Source organism: Myxocyprinus asiaticus, chromosome 43 (assembly GCF_019703515.2).
Source record: "Myxocyprinus asiaticus isolate MX2 ecotype Aquarium Trade chromosome 43, UBuf_Myxa_2, whole genome shotgun sequence".
In the NCBI taxonomy this organism is placed as follows: domain Eukaryota; kingdom Metazoa; phylum Chordata; class Actinopteri; order Cypriniformes; family Catostomidae; genus Myxocyprinus; species Myxocyprinus asiaticus.
The window spans coordinates 17,226,707-17,247,605 of record NC_059386.1 but is presented as its reverse complement, the minus strand read 5'-3'; the positions used below and the strand labels follow the sequence as shown (position 1 = coordinate 17,247,605).

The following is a 20,899-nucleotide window of genomic DNA, read 5'->3' as shown; positions in this document are numbered from 1 at the left end:
AATGTTTGTGGCTTACCCTCCTTGTGAAGGGTGTCAATGATTGTCTTCTGGACAACTGTCAGATCAGCAGTCTTCCCCATGATTGTGTAGCCTAGTGAACCAAACTGAGAGACCATTTTGAAGGCTCAGGAAACCTTTGCAGGTGTTTTGAGTTGATTAGCTGATTGGCATGTCACCATATTCAAATTTTTTGAGATAGTGAATTGGTGGGTTTTTGTTAAATGTGAGCCAAAATCATCACAATTAAAAGAACCAAAGACTTAAACTACTTCAGTCTGTGTGCATTGAATTTATTTAATACACGAGTTTCACAATTTGAGTTGAATTACTGAAATAAATGAACTTTTCCATGACATTCTAATTTATTGAGATGCACCTGTATATATATCTAGTGGCTCCTAATAAGTAGAAAAATGTGGAGAAAAGAAAATACTTAATGTCAATGCCTGGCTGACTTAAATAAAAATATGAATATGAAATTAACAGTTATTCAAACTATTAATAATTGCTGTTTTTCCCCCTTCCCATGCAAATGCGTCTGAGCATAAATTAATGGAAGTCAGTTTTTAAGATTTAATCGCCACATGAAGGCAGGAATGATCAATGTCTCACAGAGAAATGATTTTTTTTTTTTTTTGGTAAACACTTTTGACAATTATACTAGACTAACATATTTTAGCCTCTCTCACATTGAAAACACAAAAAGAAAGGAACAAAAACTGACAATTAGTTTGTATTTCATTTCAACACTTAAAACAATCCCTCTTAGGATGGGTGAGTGGCAAAAAGCGGTTTCTTCATGTTCGACCCATCTGTTAAGGTCAGATCCGAATGGTGTAGGAATCAGAATGAGTGACATATCGAACCCAACGTTGTGACAGTCCTGTCTGGGTTGGAGAGAGCCTGAGGAAGCGGATCTGAAGGCCAGTGCATGTTTGTTTGGGCAGTTCGAAGGACATACTGACAGGACCAACCTCCAGCAAAGAGGCGGAGCTTAGACCTGGAACATCAACCTGTAGGTTCAATTTAATATTTGATCAGTGACCACAACACAACAGCACAATGGATCATAATTTGGACCAAGTATTATAATGGTGTAACAACATCACCTTGAACAGTCCTGAGAGCTGCGCTCCCCCTGGGAAGCGTGGGATCTCCCAGTGCAGGGCTTTGTTCTTAGGTTGCAGCTCAGCGGTCTGGTCAGGACTACTGAGCTCCTGAGACATACTATACAGGGTGGAATGAGAGAGATAAAGAGCTATAGACTGTCTATAACACTGAATAATACTAACAGTAATGCTGTCAATGTATAAAATCTGACCTTATGGAGCCTTTTGGCACAGGCACGGTGATGGAAACATTCAGGGCAGCACTGCAGCAAAAATCAAATATGTAACTGCATTCATATTTGCATTTTGATTTCTCAATTCACTCTCAGTCAATACTTGGCTCAATGAATACAGTATGTACACTGACCTTTTAGGTGGAAGATCACATCGAAGTTTAAGGAAGATCAACACCCTGCAAAAAAGAAATATATTCATGTAAAATACCAAAAGATGCCATTACAGTGATTTTACCACAGCCAAGGGGTGTTCTTGGGAAAAGATACAGCCACCAAAGTTAAATAAAAAGTTACTATTCTTATTATTAGTACTATAATATTAATAATAATCAGAATAAACTCTGAATAAAATCCATTCGCCTAACTGTAGGCAGTTTACATAGCAACCCGGTGCATTAATAGATGATTACACTTATGTGCAGTATATTGCATAGGTGTGCGTATATTGCTATTTTACAACAGACCTATCTGATTTATACGATGAAAAACTGTAGGCAAAAAACACGCAGGAATCAGATACAAACCTGTTCACATAATCTTTCTCTACAGAGGGGAATAACTGAAAGGGTGGTGCACAAGGCAACTCATCACAAAGCTGATACTGCATCACTGTTTGCTGAAAGAAAAAAAATATGATTTATTGTTTTATTTTTTTTACCAAGTTCAAATATAAAAATTATTCGCATTTGTAATTTTTCAAGTGAAATTCTGTGTGTGCGTTGGAAATGTACCTCTCCTTGGCTGGGACAAACTTTTAATATTCTGAAATTATCGAACTCATCCAGTTTAACAGCCTGGTGGAATCTGCATTCATCTACACGCACAGCTGAACTGTAACCTGAGGAAGAGAAAGGCATTTTGATGTTAGGCATATCTGAAAATGAAGTGCAGAATAGGCTAAATATCTTAAAATTGGACAGTAAACAATAACAAAAGTGTGAACAAATCAATCTATGACTAGCTGAGCTGTTTCGGGAACAGTTTGATCAGTCTTACATGAGGTGAAACTTAACTCGAATATCTTATTAAAACTGACGTCTAGGAATTATAAGGTCTGGAAAATTGACATTGCTGCAAGTGGAGGACTCTTTTAAATGGAGAATACAGCATTTATTTGAAATAGGAATTTTAAATTACATGTTTTTACTGTCATTTTTGATAAGTTTAACCAAAACTTTCTGAATAAAGTATACTGAAAGAGATGATTTTGTAGTGAAGTAAATGTAGCAGAAAAGTTTAAGTACTTTTTACATTGAAAAATTTAGTTTAAGTGTGGACATGAAATTATTAAGTAAATTCTACATTTGTACTCAATTTAAGCATGTAAAAATGAATGATCTAGCTTACAAGTAAATATTATTTATGATTGTTTTTTTTCTTTACCATGCGTAATCATGTATTAATCCTAAAGTTAAACACTGTCATATTTACTTGCTTATTTGAGTAAATTTCACTGGTAAATAAAATAAGTAAATTTTACTTAACCTTTGAAGCTGGTGTTCCCGTCATGCATCGGGCTTGAATAATTAATGAGCTTGCATGGTTTATTTACACTGTTTTTGTTGTTGATTTTGTTGTTATGTTTGGTAAATTCTTATTTTGTAAATTTTGAAGTTTATTTTCTACTCAAAATAAACTGTTCAAAAATTCTGTTGATTGTTACCGTCATCGTGTTTTGTGCACCAGGTATTGAGGTCTCTTGCTCTTGTTTCTATTGCCAGTAATGCAAGGTGATGTTGTTCAATAGACTAGGCTGGAAGGCTTCCGTGTGTCAGGTGGTACTTGATTAAATGTGTTTATAAGGAAAATTCAAAATGTGAAATGTTCATATAAAATGTTATTTAAAATTTTTCTGAGAAATGTTAAAGTTAAATTTACTCAGACACTTTAATCAATATTATGTCATGAAGAAGATTTTACTTACATTTATATCATTAAAAATTACAATAAAAAAAACTTGCAAAATTAAAATTGAGTAAATATTACTTGTCATATTACATATAACAGTGTATCAATTTCTTTCAAAAATGTAAAAGAGTCCAAACCATTGAACGGTAGTGTGTGTGTATAGATCCATGAATTTCAGAACCCACCTTTTAGCTGGGACTTTCCTATAGTGAGCTCCTCATTCAAGCCAATCCGCATCTCTACAGGATGAACAGAAACAGGAAAAATATGATCACACTGAGAAGGGATCTTTTCACAATCTACATCAGCATAAGGTTTGGCCAACTCACCGGAACAGATCGGGAGAAAGCATTTTATTGTGATCTCTCCCTGAATATCTGATTTCATTATAACTCCCTTTAAAAAGAGTACAAGGTGTAAGAGAGAAAAGATGTAAGCAGATTTATTTCAAAGAGTGATTATGTATAATAACAAATTAGATTTTCACTCACATTGGAGCCAATAACCACAGACAGCCTCTCAATCACATCCACAAAGATCTCATTTTTTCCACCCTGCAGCCAGAGAGATGACAGTTATGATTCTTATTTAGACCTTTAGACAAGAGATTTGCTAATTTCTTTACTAGCAATGTTTCAAAGCACTCACTTGCTCTCCTCGACTGGACATGATAGGACGACTCGCTGCAGCACTAGGAGCCACTTTACTCTGTTGTGTCTCTGCTCCAAACTAAGCACATGTTACAAACCATTAAAGGGATAATTCACCCAAAAATGAAAATTCTCTCATCATTTACTCACCCTCATGCCATCTAAGATGTGTATGACTTTCTTTCTTCTGCTGAACACAAAGATTTTTAGAAGAATATTTCAGCTTTGTAGGTCCATAAAATGCAAGTAGATGGGTCATTTTGAAGCTCCAAAATGCAAATAAAGGCAGCATAAAAGTAATCCGTATGACTCCAGTGGTTAAATCTATATCTTTAGAAGTGATATGATAGGTGTGGGTGAGAAACAGATCAATATTTAAGTCCTTTTTACTATAAATCTCCACTTTCACTTTCACATTCTTCTTATTTTGTTTTTGGCAATTCACATTATTCATGCATATCGCCACCTACTGGGCAGGGAGGAGAATTTATGGTAAAAAAAAAAAGGACTTAAATATGGATCTGTTTCTCACCCACACCTATCATATCACTCCTGAAGATATGGATTTAACCACTGGAATTTTATGGATTACTTTTATGCTGCATTTACATGCTTTTTGGAGCTACAAAGTTCTGACCACCATTTTCTTTCATTGTAAGGACCAACAGAACTGAAATATTCTTCTAAAAATCTTTGTTTGTGTTCAGCAGAAGAAAGAAAGTCATACACATCTGGGATGGCATGAGGGTGAGTAAATGATGAGAGAATTTTCACTTTTGGGTGAACTATCCCTTTAAAAAGTGTAATCAATTAGATTCAGTTAGATGTATATTATTAATATGGCTGAATTGTTTCAAGTTATTTGTAAAACACTTATTACAATACAAATTACACAAGTAGCTATAGCAACAAAATGGCAGGGTAAAGAAAAAAATAATAATAGGGAGATGGCAAAAAGGCCATGAGAACAGTAACAATAACTTACAAGACCAACATTACTGAGGTCAAACAGACTGAAGGGTTTGGATGTTACAGCCTCTGTTTGAATGAAATTTTTCAGTATGTCAGTTGAGGTTGTCTGTATGTAGCCATAGTCCTGATGAACAGAGTTATAGATAAAAAAAAGGAAAGAATACAGATAGTGGATGCAGCATTAATTCTGGATCATACTGTGATGTAATGTTAATTTATAAGAGAATAAAACTGAAAGAAACCTACCACCATCTCATCTAGCAGCTCGTATATAAGGGCAAAATTCACTCGCACAGATTTCTCTGACAAACTGCCACAGTAGTCCTTCGTAAGAGCTGCTAATCTATGACACATAAAGCAGTTGATTAAACACAGTGTTTATCTTTAACACCACAATGCTATTATCTACATATAAGCTGTAATAACAAATAACATTATTACTTTATTGGTAAAGGGAAGGTTTGTTAACCTGTTAAGGAACTCAATTATGGTGAAGGGAGATGGGTTTGTCTTGGTGGACGCCACCCAGTAAAGTCCACCCTGCCTTACATGTATGAAATGAAGGTCTTTGTGTGTCTGGAAAAACAGAAAAGTACTTCCATTACAAATCCATTCCCTTTACCTCTGTTGGATGACAATAACGGTGTATCTTACAGAACAATTCCCAAACACATCTACTCATCTACCATGACAACCGGAGGCTGATCACCACTCAGAGCTGTGACCATTTCATAGAAGACATTGATGGAGTCTTTACTGGCATCTCCCCGGACTGAGATGCACGATTAAGCCAAATAAATAAACATTGAGTACACGCTAAAAGCAGAAAACATATTCTAATAGTAACGTCATATCTCACAAATGTATATATAAGTCAGTGTAAAGGATACAGTCTTTATATATGAGATGATCTCCCTTTGATGATAAGATGAAAATTTGACTGATCATTTTCCTCAGCACACACTGATTTATATTATAAATCAACTTGCATCGTTTCCTGCTGCAATTAAAACTCTAATATTAGAGAATAAACCCGTTAAGATGTATCTTCATTTTGTTATTGCGGCTGTCATGACTGTAAACATCCGGTTTCACTTCTTCATGAGCATTGAGAGATTCACTGTAGCGTTTACTGCCAACTAGTGAGCTGGAATGTGAACTGCTTGATGCCATTTTGTAGATGGATAGGCGCTTAAAAAATAACAGAAATTTGAAAGCAGGGTGCCCCTGAAAGCAGGGGCGTCGCTAGACCCCATTTACTGTAAAGTTCTTCTATTCCCAGGTAAAAATTTCCAGATAAATCGTGAGAATGAAATGAACCATTTTCCGATCTGGGAAATGCGGTCCCCTTACGACTCAGTACACTTGACATTGCGTTTATTAACACATATGGGGAGTGCCTTCTTACACAACCTAATTGAAACCTCTCTACAATAATGCCAATATTCTAATATTGGCTATGGTGTTTGAGCCCCGCCTGTTTTGGCGCGAAACTGTCCGCTATATAAACAGGTGCACAAACACCATTTCCTCAGAATATCCACAAGTCAGCGGGCGGAATGTTCGCGGGAAGACTTTCAGCTCCCCTGCATTGCTCCAGCGAACATCACACCGCCTCGCCGCTTGACGCTTCGCTGGTGAACGGGCCTCAGCGTCCTGATTCCCCACAGCGCTTCGGCAGGGTTTGTGTTACAAAGCAATTGTATGTATATTGTGTGATATAAATATAAATATATATTTATTTATATATTTATATATCTAAAAGAAAAACTTACGTGTTCGTGTCTTTCTAAATATGTCATTCCGTAAGTGTTCCTTGTGCGAGAGGCACATCCCGCCGTCAGATAAGCATGAGAGCTGCGTTTACTGTCTGGGCCGCGGCCACGCTGAGACAGCTCTCATGGAGACAGACTGTCCTCACTGTGAGGGCATGATCAAGACGCTTCATTCATGAATCACCCTCGTAATGAGGGACGATTCATCCTCACGTGCCCTCCCACCCGCCTCTGCTGTGATACCCGAGGATTCACATGAGGAGGCACGGCGGGGCCACAAGGTCGAGCAGGATGACTTTGAAGTGGTCCTTGTGGTGGCACACGCCCCGCGAGCCCCTCAATCTCTACGAAGCCATTGTTTTCCAATACGCTATATGCAAGATGAGCTCCGGCCTTCTGAAAGAACGGGCGTCCTCGTCTCGTTCAGCGGTTCTGACACTGGGGATAATAATGATGATGTCATGTCTCTCACTGCATCAGGTGAGTGGTCAGTGGATGATGCTGCTGCCCCTCCCCTCAGCGAGAGTGAGGAACGTGCATGTGCCACTGACAGGGAGAAGCTCCACATCCTTACAAGGGTGGTCGAAGAGCTTCACCTTCAGTGATCTCACCCAGAGGAACCTGAACAGTCTCGATGAATGGTTCCTGCAGTCCAGACGCCATCAAATGGCAGTGTCCTGCAAATCTGCCCCATTCTTTCCCGAAGTTCATAACGAACTGTCTAAGTCCTGGCGCATGCCCTTCTCGGTGCTCGTGCAGTGATGCCATCCTCTCTAATGTGGATCAGGGGGAAGAAAACGGTTATATCCAACTACTGTGGAGGATGCGGTACCGGCACACCTCTACCCAGCGAGTAACAGGCTGTGGAAATCACGGCCCATACATCCTTCCAAAACGTGTCAACAAATGTCCACACTGGCAGGAAAAGATTACTCAGCGGCAGGACAAGCTGGATCAGCACTCCACACAATGGCGGTGCTCCAGGTATTTCAAGCCAAGCTCCTCAAGCAAATGGACGAGCACGGCTTCGATCCAGAGACATTCAAAGAGCTCCGCACTGCTACAGACTTAGCTCTGTGTGCCACGAAAGGCGCAGGCCATCGGCAAGTCCATGGGCAACCTGGCAGTTCTGGATCAACATACAGTATATGGCTAACCCTCACAGAAATGAGTGATAAGGAAAAAGCCACTCTGTTGGATGCTCCAGTGTCTCCAGCCAGCCTCTTTGGCAGCTCTGTGAATAAATCTGCTGAGCGTTATGTCGCGACTCAGCAGCAGTCACAGTCTATGAGACACTTTATCCCCAAACAGAGTATATTACAGCTGGTTCGCCCTCGCTCTGTTTCGAGCCAGCGCTCAACTAAAAGCCCCATATCTGCTGCCTTACCGGTACCTGCATATTAGCATGCGCAACAAAAGCACTCCTGACAGGCACAACCCTTTGAAGCGGAAAGCAGTGTCCGTGGTTCCCTCCGGGTCTGCTCCAAAAAATGCTCGATTGGAGACACAAACACTGTTCCCCATCTCCCCACTACTGTTTGTTGGGAAAGGAATATTGTTGTTCACAATATTTTTCAAAATGTTGTTCCTGTGTCTTGCACTCAAATAAATCCAATAAAAAATACAATAAGTGCAAAAAAGAATACAGCATTCCTTGCAAATGCACGAGATGCTAACACATTCTCACTAAAGAGCCCTTATCCTCTTCAAAGCACACACATTATGCGCAACCGCTTCCCTATAGTGAGCAATGCATTATATCATATGGTAAACAAACCAAATTGCCCTCTGTCCCATTACGCGGACACGTGGCGAGCCCTAACGGATATTTCATAATGGGTGCAAAAAATGATCTAACATGGTTATATGATCCAATTTGTAGGCCGGCCACCCCTTTTCAATGCCATTCTGTCTTCCATGGTTTTGTCCAAAGACGCGCCAGTGTTACGAGCCGAAATACACAATCTCCTCGTGAAAAGCGCGATAGAGATTGTGCCAAAAAGCCCAAAAAGGGTTTTACAGCCGTTATTTTCTTGTCCCAAATAAAGACGGTGGGCTTCGGCCAATCCTGTATCTGAGACATTTAAATCGTGTACTCACAAAGTGCCAGTTCAAAATGATTACTCAGAAACTGATCTTATCGCATGTATGCCCACACGATTGGTTTATGTCGATGGATCTGAAGGATGCATACTTTCATATCCAAATTGTACAACATCACAGGATGTTTTTGAGATTCGTGTTCGAGGGAACAGTGTATCAATTCAAAGTCCTGCCTTTCGGACTGTCTTTTGCGCCTCGCACATTCACAGTGCATCGATGCGTTTCTCGCCCCTCTGAGACATGCGCATCTTGAACTACCTCGACGATTGCCTGTTACTGGCACAATCAGAGGCTCTGTTATGCCAGCACAGAGACTTACTGCTTTAGCATCTAAACAGCTTGGGCCTCAGTGTCAACTGGGCAAAGAGTATGCTCTCCCCCAGCCAACCTGGGAGACTGCCTCATCTCCATGAGCGGGCGCGCACACCTCACGAGCGAGCGTGTTCAGGCCATTGTACAGTGTCTGTCTCAGTTCAAACTAGGGAGAAAACTTCCACTGAAACTGTTTCAGAAAGCATTGGGATTTATGGCGGCGGCAAGTTGACAAGTTGTCAGGCGGAAAGTGGTGACTATGGATGCTTCCAACACAGGTTAGGGGGCGGTGTGTGATGGACGCCCGAGTTCGGCACCTGGACAGGGGCAAAGAAAGCATGGCACATCAACCGCCTAGAGCTATCGGCTGTATTTCTAGCCTTAAAGCTTTTCAGTCAGAAATAGCGAACTGTCATGTCCTCGTTCGCTCAGACAATATGACAGTTGTGGCATATATAAACCGCCAAGGCGGAATTCATTCACTGCCACTGTTGAGATTGACGTGTCGCCTCCTCCTATGGAGCAAGCACCATCTCATCTCTCTGAGAGAGAGACATATGTCCTAGGCCACCTGAATTACGGCGCGGACCTACTGTCACGCCAAGGGGTGATACTAGGTGAATGGAGACTTCATCCTCAAACTGTATTGAGGATTTGGGAAATATTCGGCAAAGCAGAAATCGATCTATTTGCCTCAGTGGGAAATACCCACTGTTCCCTCTGGTACTTAAAGTCACAAGCCTCACTGGGAGCGGACGCAATGGCACACAAATGGCCGGCAAAACACAAATATTGATTTCCCTGGTATGCCTGATTCACTCTATCATATGCAAGTCCGAGAGGACAAGGAAACGATTCTATTGGTTGCACCGAAATTGCACAACCAGCCATGGTTTCCGGAAATGATAGAGATGTTGTACAGCTCGCCATGGGAAATACCGCTGAGCAGGGATCTCCTCTCTCAGGCGCAAAGCACAATCTGGTATCCCCAGCCCCAGCTGTGGAATCGGCATGTGTAGCCCCTGAACGGAGTGCATTAAACACGCCACAACTGACAGATTCAGTCATGAATACCATTTTACAGGCCAGAGCGCTGTCCACGAGACGCCTCTATGTGCTAAAATGGAAGGTGTTCACTGATTGGGGTCTCTCACATGGCAAAGACCCAGTAAACTGCCACATACATGAAATTCTCAAATTTCTTCAGGAGCAATTAGACGCAGAACTCACTCCGTCAACGCTCAAAGTGTATGTGGCAACTATATCTGCATATCACGCACATGAAGCCGGCGTCTCTATAGGCAAGCATGATTTAATCATAAATTTCCTTAAAGGAGCAAGACAATTAAACCCACCTTGCCTGGCTACAGTCCCGACTTGGGACTCAACTTTAGTTCTAAAAGCTCTCGCAGGGCCCCCCTTCGAGCCTTTGGACTCAGGCTCAGGCCTCAGTAAAGCGGGTTGGTGACCTGCATGCACTATCAATTGACAATTCATGTCTGGAGTTTGGCCCCGGTCTTTCAAAGCCACTGTCAAACCCAGAAAAGGTTATGTGCCTAAGGTCCTAACCACGCCCTTCAGAGCGCTGGTGGTTCACCTTCAGGCATTCTTCCCTCCTCCATTTAATTCGGATGAGGATTAATCATTGCATTTGTTATGCCCTGTGCGGGCACTACACGCATACATTGAGCGTACACACCAGTTCATACTGTCTTATCAGCTCTTTGAATGCTATGGAGGATGCACGAAAGAATGTCCATCTTCAAGCAAAGACTTTCTCACTGGATTGTCAATGCAATTGCCTTGGTTTATGAGTCGCAGGGTAAGATTTGCCCAATTGTTGTTAAAGCACACTCAGCTAGAGGCATGGCCTCCTCATGGGCATGGACAAATGGTGTGTCCTTACAAGACATATGTTTTGCAGCAGGATGGTCTTCTCAAAACACATTTGCTTGTTTTACAACCTAGACATAATGTCTCTCTCTTCACAAGTCCTCTCTGTTTAGAGCGCTTGCTATTCATTGGCCAAATATATATACTTATACTCCTCCCTTTCAAGACGAGCTCCCCATAATTTTAAACAACCGCCTGCATTCAGGCCATTGTAATTTACCATAAGTCACAAGCACTTAAATTATAAATAAACTCCCTTCACACTATATGACTATAGTTCATATATTCATTCTGAGTGCTCCCCTTCTGGCCCAACATGAGGGTCACTCACTACAGCATACTCATGTCTGTCGCTGTCCCACGAGACTGCGGCGTCATGCTTCCTTTCTGGGAGGTTATATCGTGTAGTGCGGCGTGATGGGTTTCTGTTCCCCATATGCCGCCCACTCCCATGACACACTGTGAATGACATAATCGATTCAGTCTTCCTTCACCCTTGTACAAATGGGTGCAATAAATGTAAAATACATTGTTTCTATAGGCTACTTATAATCAGCAACATAAAATCAATAGTTTTATATATTCCTATTGTTTTTTATTCAATGACATCATTCGAAATACTTCATGGGATTTTAGTCCGTGCCCTCAGTAAAGACGGTAAGTACACAGCCTTGTACCTTTGTCTTTATGTCCGTTGATGTTTTTGCATCAAAACAAATTTTGTGATGTTGTGATTCACCTCGGAGCTGGTTGGTTTGTTTCATTGCTCACAACTCTTTTATGAAGGATTTTATAAAAAGTCTATGGAAGAAATGAATGGGGAAATTACTTCCGGAACCCAGGTGGCTGAAAATGTGGGTGGTCACTGTTGTGCTCTATTAAATGACAAAAAAATGCAATCCGTAAAGTAATCTCGTAGATTACATTTTTGGTATAATCTAATCTGATTACTTTTGGGTTACTTTTGGATTACTTCCAACCTAATTCTATTTTATTTGATGTCACATGCATTTGAGTAGGATAACCTTGTATAATTTTTACATAAATGTACAAAGAGAAAGAAAATGTATTTCATTCTTTATTACAAACAAAAAGAGACATAAAAATAGCTCCTGACATTTTTAAAAAGTGCATTAAAAATTACATGAATGCACATACAATAAACATTAAATGTAACAGCAATGACAGTGCATGGCCAAAGTTTATAATTCAAAACTCTGAGACATCAAGTTTGTTTTAAGTGCATAAAACAATAGCAACATTACAAACATTAATTAACATAAAATTTAAATAAAATGAACAAAAATTAATGACCATAAAATCAACAGCAATGATGTTGCAAGGTATATCAGCGGTATGCTGGATTAGAATGAAAAATGCAAAAGATAAAAAAAAAAAAAAAAAGAGAATGATTAGGGTGATCAATAAATTAACAATTTCCCAGCTAACAATTCTTGGTTCCCAGAACGTTCTGGGAACCTTAACTTTTGGTTCCCAGAATGTTCCCAGAAAAGACATTTTAATGTTCTCTCTTGATTTGCCAGGAAAGTTTTCTTTACGGAAATAGAACGTTCCCTGCAAGTTTAACCTAACCTCTTATATAGTGAGATCCTTTCTGCAACCCTACTGTATGTCAATAAATCTACTATCCATGTCTTGTTCTGATCTATTGTTTAATTAATTAAAAAATTTCTCCCCTTTTCTCCCCAATTTGGAATGCCCAATTCCCAATGCCCTCTAAGTCCTTGTGGTGGCGTAGTCAGTCGCCTCAATCCGGGTGGCGGAGGATGAATCTCAGTTGCCTCCGCGTCTGAGACCATACATCCGCGCATCTTATCACGTGGCTTGTTGAGCACGTTACCGCGGAGATCTAGCGCATGTGGAGGCTTCACGCTATTCTCCGCGGCATCCACGCACAACTCACCACGCGCCCCACCGAGAGCGAGAACCACATTATAGCGACCACAAGGAGGTTAACCCAATGTGACTCTACCCACCCTAGCAACCAGGCCAATTGGTTGCTTAGGAAGCCTAACTGGAGTCACTCAGCACGCCCTGGATTCAAACTAATTAATTAATTATTAAAATAAGCTAAACAAATCATCAAATATAATGGAGTGATGGATAAATTAATATCCATCCATCCACATTTTTTTCGACCCGCTTATCCTATGTAGCTTATGGGTCGTGGAGGTGCTGGAGCCTACCCCAGCTACCTCAGGCGGAATTAAGACAGGGAAACTCCCTGAACAGGTGGAATGAAATAATATGTACGATGTAATTCTTCCATTAATGTGTACGATTTTTTAAAACATGTATTTTTTATCTAACATTGTACCATACTGAAAACCGAGCATTGATTTTTGCGTTTCCTCAGCTACCTCAGCACCGGACATTAGGCTAATATGCAGATACTGAAGTAAATTATTCCAAATAACAAATGACTTCAACACAGTCGAGGGTTTTTAAAATCAGAAATTTATGGACAGACATTAAAAATTGAATAAACATTTAATTAACCTTAAAGGTCTAACATTTCTTCAAGTCATTTCTTACCACTGAAGTCAAGTGTACAGCTTAGCAGATATGCCTGCTTGTCTTCATTTGTAGTCAATAATCAAACATTAGTTTACAGTTGCAAAAAAAATAGAACCTAAAGAGAACGTTCCTAGAACATTAGGAATTAGGAATAACCAAACGGGAACCAAATTGATGCATAAGTTAGGGGAATGTTCTATGTTTGCTGGGTTACTGACATTGCTTTCTTAAAGGTGCTATATGTAATATTTTTACTGTACTAAATCATAAAATGACAATAATATGTCATTAGAGAATTAAGAAACACGATAAATTGAAATACTGGCTTCGCCGATAACAAAGCTACAGCCAGTATATTCTACGTTCACGTTTCCATTCCGGGCCGGAATTTCTGTTTATGTTTTGGCTTGTGTGATCCCGCCCACTGCCCACTCACCAATAGTATTTCGACACCGCCGGGTTGCCAGATTTGAACAAGTTTGCAGGCAAACAACACTGCGTGCTGCACCCATGGAAGCCAGCAAACGAACTGGATCAGAGATAACAGATTCCACCCGACCTAAAAAGCCTCGCCATCCATCTAAAAACCACCATGACCAGAGGCGTAGTAAAACAAGGATAAATATTGGAGATGCCTTTGGAGGATGGAGACAGCTTAAAGCCCAGAAATACTTGAAAACAGATGCTGAGTTGGCTAATTTGCATATCAACATTCTGTCAACCTGCATGAGCTTCGAGTGTGGGGCGGGGCAGACAACTCTCCAATATTTTGAATTTGGACTGCAGTACCCATTTCAAAGGCTTGTTGTCAATCTTACATATAGCACCTTTAATATGCAATCATGTAATCCATAAAAAAGTATTTTTATATATAAAAGTGTATTTTAAAATGTAATTTAATCCAATTACATGTACTTGATTTTTGTAATCTGATTACGTAATCAAGATTGCATGCACACCGTTACTATCCAGCACTGAGCCTGTTGAAGTGAACGTTTTTCCTCATCAGCGATCTATCCAATCAAATATACATTCGCACCCCCTGTGTCCCTCTTCTCTCCCCCAAAACAGAACCTCATATGCAATGGTGATTATTACTAATCGACACTGAAAGGTAATTACCAAGCCTACGTTTGCAGCTGTGTAAATGAGTAGCGATTTCAATGTGAATTTAGTTGAAATGGTTGTTAATTGATATCCCGTTTTACCGTTTCTTCAGCACAAATTTGATAACGTTTGCTTGTTAATTGACATGAGCTACTAAAAGCTAATACTTGCTAATCTCTTGCTTCTATCACAAAAGATGTGATTTAGTCATCAGTAAAACTTATTTTAAGTCATTTAGGGCAATACTGGCTAGATAGTTTACTCAATAATTTGATAGTAGATTTTAGCTAATTAGCTCTGAAGTTTATTTATTTATTATTATTTGTTATCTGTTTGCTGGTATCGATCAATGCTTAATACATGTTTAATACAGAAACGTAATACATTTCATATCTTAATACATTTTATTTATTCAGATGGATATACAAACTTTTTCATTTCGCGTGGTGGGCAGAGGGAGAGAAGAGGTGAGGATGACCAAACAGCAGCAGGGAAGAGAACAGAGACTGTGTCTCATAAACGGTGTCTGAGGATGTTCCACATTTCACTGCAGGCAGCATTTCATTTCATTAACTCTTAAATGCATCTTTATCAGCCAGGCACTTGCTTATACAGTATTATCAAATAGATCTACAGATTGCCCATATAGTGTAAATGTTTGAAACAATGTAAATGAATGTCAATTACAAAACATATTTTGTTAATTTGTATTATATCAGCTTGTTTTTATTGTGTACATATTGTCTGATGTCACTATTTAAGACCATTCTACATAATCTGAGGATGTGTCTAGTGTTTAAGGATGTTTTGTATTGATTAACATTAGTGTGTACTCATAAACTATCCAAATCACATTATAAAGCTTTTTTATTTACTGTAACATTTATCAAATTGATTGGCACAGGTTATGACTAATTACATGTCAAAGAATAGGGCACATTTTTATTTTTACATTTTCTGAATAAATGAGCAAAAACTAAAAAGTGTAAACTTTATGCAGCTTAAAAAACACTATAAAACCATAAGAACTAATAAAGTAATATGCAAAGCACTAGATGTTCTTTGATAGTAAACTTGTTTTATTTCGAAATAAGAACTGTGATTTATGGAAGTGCAAATTTACACAGGTGAGCCAAAACATTATGGCCACCTGCCTAATATGCTGTTGGTCCTCTGCGTGCCGCCAACCCATCAAGGCATGGACTACAAGACCCCTCAAGGTGTCCTGTGGTATCTGGTACCAAGACATTAGCAGCAGATCCTTCAAGTCCTGTAAGTTGCAAGGTGGAGCCACCATGGATCGGACTTGTTGGTCCAGCACATCCCACAGATGCTCAATCAGATTGAGATCTGGGGAATTTGGAGGCCAGGGTAACACCTTGAATTCTTCATCATGTTCCTCAAACCATTTCCGAACAATGTGTGCAGTGTGACAGGGTGCATTATCCTGCTGAAAGAGGCCAATGCCATCAGGGAATACCATTGCCATGAAGGGGTGTACCTGGTCTGCAACGATGTTTATGTAGGTGGCACATGTCAAATTGATGTCCACATGAATGGCCGGACCCAGGGTTTCCCAGCAGAACATTGCCCAGAGCATCACACTCCCTCCACCGACTTGTCGTCTTTCCAAACTGCATCCCGGTGCCTTCACTTTCCCAGGTAAATGGCACACGTACACGGCCGTCAACGTGATGTAAAAGAAAACGGGACACCTTGGACCAGGCAACCTTCTTGCTCCAAGGTCCAGTTCTGACACTCAAGTGCCCAATGTTGGTGCTTTTGACCTTTACATGTGGCCTTGTTAGGAGATGATCAACACTATTTGCTTCACCTGTGAGTGGTCATAATGTTTTGGCTCATCAGTGTATTACTACACTGTTACATCTCAGGTTACTAGCAACTTACCTAGTCAGGAATTGTATTCATTTTTACAATTTTGTCATGTTGCATTGTTCATAATGGAAAGGTTGAGAAATACTACAGATTAATAACTCCAAAAAATGGATGAGGTAGACTGGCCGTATATGTGCATTTAATGGTTAAGGAAATGAAAAACATTTAATGTGTTACTAAATCTGGAGAATTTTCTGCTATTTTTCATATATTAATTAGGAAAAGGACATAGAGAAGAAGAGCAGGGTGAAGAGACAGCAGGTAAAAGCAGAGTAGAGATTCCAGGTAAGAAAGCAACTACAATCCTTCGAGGAAGGCCGTACCTTTCTGACAAATATCTTAACACTATAGGCAATAGTTACATTAATGCTATACAGTAAAAAAAATCAAAAAATCAAATGCTAGTTTTTGCAAAAATATTGTTCACAGTGATCCCCAAGGAGGAAACGGGGGAAACCGGGTGCAGCTGACAAGCCAGTAGTGGTGTTAGTAAGCTTAATTACCTCACTGGCTTGACAGTTGCACTCTGGTCTGTCCCTCCACAATGTAGCCTTACTTGACTTAACATGAACATAAAAAGAAACCAGTCTGCTGCATTCAAAATATTAAGTTTATCTCTTTATAATTGACATGTTCATTTGTGAATGTCAAGTGAATAGATTCTTTTTCCAGTATTTAACTTTTAGTATTTAACAGTATTTGCTGTTTATTGAAAAAGTAAGCTCAGAGCTAAGTTCACAGTTCTTCCAGCACTTTCAAATTCAGATACCACTGTTGCCTGTGACTGCACTTTCTGAGGTGATGAAAGTTAACATTGTTTGTCAATGTTTTAAAAATTCCAAGTTACAGTTTCTCCCATTCATTTTAACAGAAGCGACCTATCTCTTCTAAATAATCTCTGATGACGCATGCATCCATGCACCTAGATGTCAGTGTAAGTCCAACATAAACAAACAAGCAAAAATACTGAGTGCTTCTTCAACAGTTATATACCAAATATGGCCAATCAGGGGTCTGCTGGCCTCTGGAGATTCAAGAAAGTACTGTAGGGAGTCCCTATAGACTGATATATAAAATGCTTAAAATATTAGTATATATTTAATATATTTGTAAATGTATTTCTAAAAATTTATTTCTACAAATAGTTACATTTATGGAACCTCTTCTATCAAATAATTTTGTTGATTCTACAGAGATTAAAATCATTATGTTGGCTTGACAAACTACTATTCTACAAACATGGTTTAGGGTTTTTTCAAAATCCCTTAAACGAGACCAAAATTTCTAACACCAACTCCTCCTAGAGCTTTTAAGCTACATACACCAGACTTGATACAGACATTCAGACTGTTCTGTAATAGTGTGCTATTACTTTTCTAACTAATCTGACTTCTTTTTTTTTTTTTTTTTTTTGCACAGCAGCCGATCAAAAATCTGAAAAATCTCATAGAATTACATTGACGGAATGTTCAAACAAGCCAATGGAATGCTCGCTGATTCAAACTCCTACTGTCAATAAAATCCATATTAAAGGGATAGTTCACCCAAAAATGAAAATTCAGGCATCGTTTACTCACCATTGTGTTGTTATAACCCCATATGACTTTCTTTCTTTTTCTTAACACAAGGGAGAAATTGTGAAAAAAATTTGTGTTCACTGATGTCATACAATGGCAGTTTAAAGTGAAAACCTCTTCAAGCTTTAAAAGAATGCAAAAGTATAATTCAGAAGTCTAATAAATTATTCCTTGAGACTCATGATTGTTATTAACGCATACAGTAAGGTTTGGTGAGAAACCGAAATCTAATGTATTATTAAGTGAAAATGTTCACTGACCGTTGATCTCCTGTGTGCGTTCATGACAGGGCACGAGAGCAACAGTTCACACAGCTCCCTCGTGACATTGGGGCATTCAAGCAATCTAATATCAGGTCCGCCACAGCGATAGCGACAACAGAACACAACAGCTGCACTCAAAACAGAGAGCAGAACTTACTAAACATGCCTGATGGGTTTGTAGATGCATTCTATGCCCAGCCTTATTTTTTGAAAGTTTTTGGACCGGTGACAGTTCACAGTGGACGGATACCTGCGTGATGCCGAAAATAGAAAAAAAGTGATCGATAGAATGTACTGTCATTCATCACTGCTGGTTAGGACAAAAACTCTGATTAACATAGAAAACATACTTTTTATCGTGTGTCATTTGCTGTCATGTTAGGACACGATGTGACTGTGGCTGCCTGTAGCCTCCCCTATGTTTCTGTTTGATTTCTAAGTTCATAGAAATGAATAAATTCTTCAACTATAAACTCTTCAGACATGTTTATTAAGTTCTGTTTTCTGTTTTGTGTTCAGCTGTGTTGTGTTCTGTTGTCACTATTGCTGTGGAGGACCTGTTTTTAGATAAACAAAAGTTTTCGCTTGAACGCGTGAGGGGATTGTGTGAACTGTTGCTCTCATGCCCTATCATGAACACAAACAAGAGATCAACAATCAGTGAACATTTTCACTAAATAATACATTAGATTTTGGTTTGTATGCTTACAGAAAATCCATAAGTCTGATGGAATAATTTATTAGACTTCTGAATTATACTTTTGCGTTCTTTTGAAGCTTGAAGAGGTGGTCACTATAAACTGATTGTATGACATCACTGAGGACAATATTTTCCCCCAATTTCTCCCTTTGTGTTAAGAAAAAGAAAGAAAGTCATACAGGGTTATAACAACACAGGGGTAAGCAGTGACTGAATTTTCTTTTTTGGGTGAACTATCCCTTTAACAAACCCACAAAAGGCCTTTGATCTGATTTAAGTTGCTCTCTCTCTCTCTCTCTCTCTCTCTCTCTCTCTATGTGACAGTCTGTCTATCTAACTAGATAGCGGGCTGCTTGTCTTCTTGTAATGTCAGTATAACCATCAAACTTCAACCTTTTAAAACTAGTTTAAACTTTATACAAGGTGTTGTCAAGCCAACGTCAAAGTTTGTCTTGACAAATTTCACCTATCTAGTTAAACAAATGTAAATCTCTCTGTTGAACAATACATTGGCATGATAAACCCAGGACACTGTAAAGTATATAAAAGTTCTGTAGTTATCAGAGAAACTACTGCATCTTTATACAGTATGATGTGGATGGAGCAATGGTCCAGTGAAAATAAAAAAACAAACACCCTAAAAGACATCTTTTGTTTCCCAAATGTTCAGTTAACTACCTTTGTATTGAAAAGAACATTCACAGGGTAACCAGCTTCCTTTCACTGTGTGTTTTGACATATTCCTCCTGTAACCATCATTAAAATTTTGTGTGACTTGTGCCATAGTAGACCTTCTGTTGGTTCGGACCAGATGGGATACCTTCGTTGTGCTCGCGCGTTGATGAGCCTTGGGCATCCAACACCCTGTTGCCGGTTTGTGGTTTGTCCCTCCACGGGCTACTGTCGGTAGGTACTCACCACTGCTGGCTGGGAGCAACCCACAAGCTTTGCCGTTTCAGAGATGCTTTGACCCAGTCATTTGGCCATAACAATTTGGCCCTTGTCAAAGTCACTCAGGTCTTTACTCCTGCCCATTTCTCCTGCATTCAACACATTGACTACGAGAACTGACTGTTCACTTACCATCTAATCTACCCAGACCATGACATGTGGCCTTGTTAGGAGATGATCAATGTTATTTGCTTCACCTGTGAGTGGTCATAATGTTTTGGCTTATCTGTGTAGATTGCAGCACTGAAATGCTCTCAATAAATATTTTAAATACACACCATATACTAATTTATACATAACTAGGTAAAATAACAACACCGATAAAATGTGTATACGGTTTGGAAAACACTATTGTTAGAGAACAATAGTATGTAGAAATGACAATCACTTGCCTTTAGATAAAATTTTCAGAACTGAAATTTGAAACCTTGCCTTGCTTTGCCTTGAACAGTTACAGAACAAGTCAAGCACATTATCAATCGATGAAAGAGTGAATTAATGCAAGGAAGAGTGGACAGATGAACAGCACAATATACTATGTGGACACCTGAATACATGAAAGGATGAGTGAATATAGGGTGCAGTTGTGACAGGATCATTTTTCATTATTTATCATGAGTATGGGAGTGCGCAGAAGCTGGAACCAGTGCAATAACACCTTGATGCTGAGTACTGCTGTTGTTTGATAATTATCATCAGCTACCCTCTGTTTTACTGCATAACTCAGATACCAGCTCCGCTTGATCACACCTGTTTCACAAACCACTCACTAGTCTGCTCCGCCTTCAAGTACTCTCACCCATCTTCTCTCCTGCAGCTACATGTGCAACATAATCCTAAATGCAACTAGAAATAAAATAAAAATCTCTTTCAAAATTAAAAATTACATGAATCCTTTTGTGATCTGAT

The 20,899-nt window shown here is 39.4% G+C and overlaps 1 protein-coding gene across 1 annotated transcript; it reads right to left on the bottom strand.

Annotated features, from left to right (window-relative positions):
* Window positions 1-274: 274 nt before the first annotated feature.
* On the bottom strand, window positions 275-5,975 carry LOC127433528 (AP-4 complex subunit mu-1-like). The gene is made up of 15 exons (XM_051685518.1): window positions 5,766-5,975; window positions 5,562-5,647; window positions 5,345-5,451; window positions 5,122-5,218; window positions 4,889-4,999; window positions 3,902-3,982; window positions 3,745-3,807; window positions 3,583-3,649; window positions 3,439-3,492; window positions 2,077-2,183; window positions 1,870-1,961; window positions 1,477-1,521; window positions 1,322-1,372; window positions 1,110-1,227; window positions 275-1,013 (listed from the first exon to the last, which is right to left on the bottom strand). Exons 1-15 carry the CDS (start codon window positions 5,821-5,823, stop codon window positions 822-824), a joined length of 1,329 nt encoding a protein of 442 aa, XP_051541478.1. The 5' UTR covers window positions 5,824-5,975; the 3' UTR covers window positions 275-821.
* Between the last annotated feature and the right edge of the window lie 14,924 nt (window positions 5,976-20,899).

Coding starts and splice junctions, on each gene's coding strand:
- LOC127433528 (XM_051685518.1), bottom strand. CDS start 5,823: ATGATCAGTCAAATTTTCATCTTATCATCAAAGGGAGATCATCTCATA. Junction 1,228..1,321: donor GTGCCAAAAGGCTCCATAAG/GTCAGATTTTAT, acceptor CACCCTGTATAG/TATGTCTCAGGAGCTCAGTA. Junction 1,014..1,109: donor AGCTCTCAGGACTGTTCAAG/GTGATGTTGTTA, acceptor TTGAACCTACAG/GTTGATGTTCCAGGTCTAAG.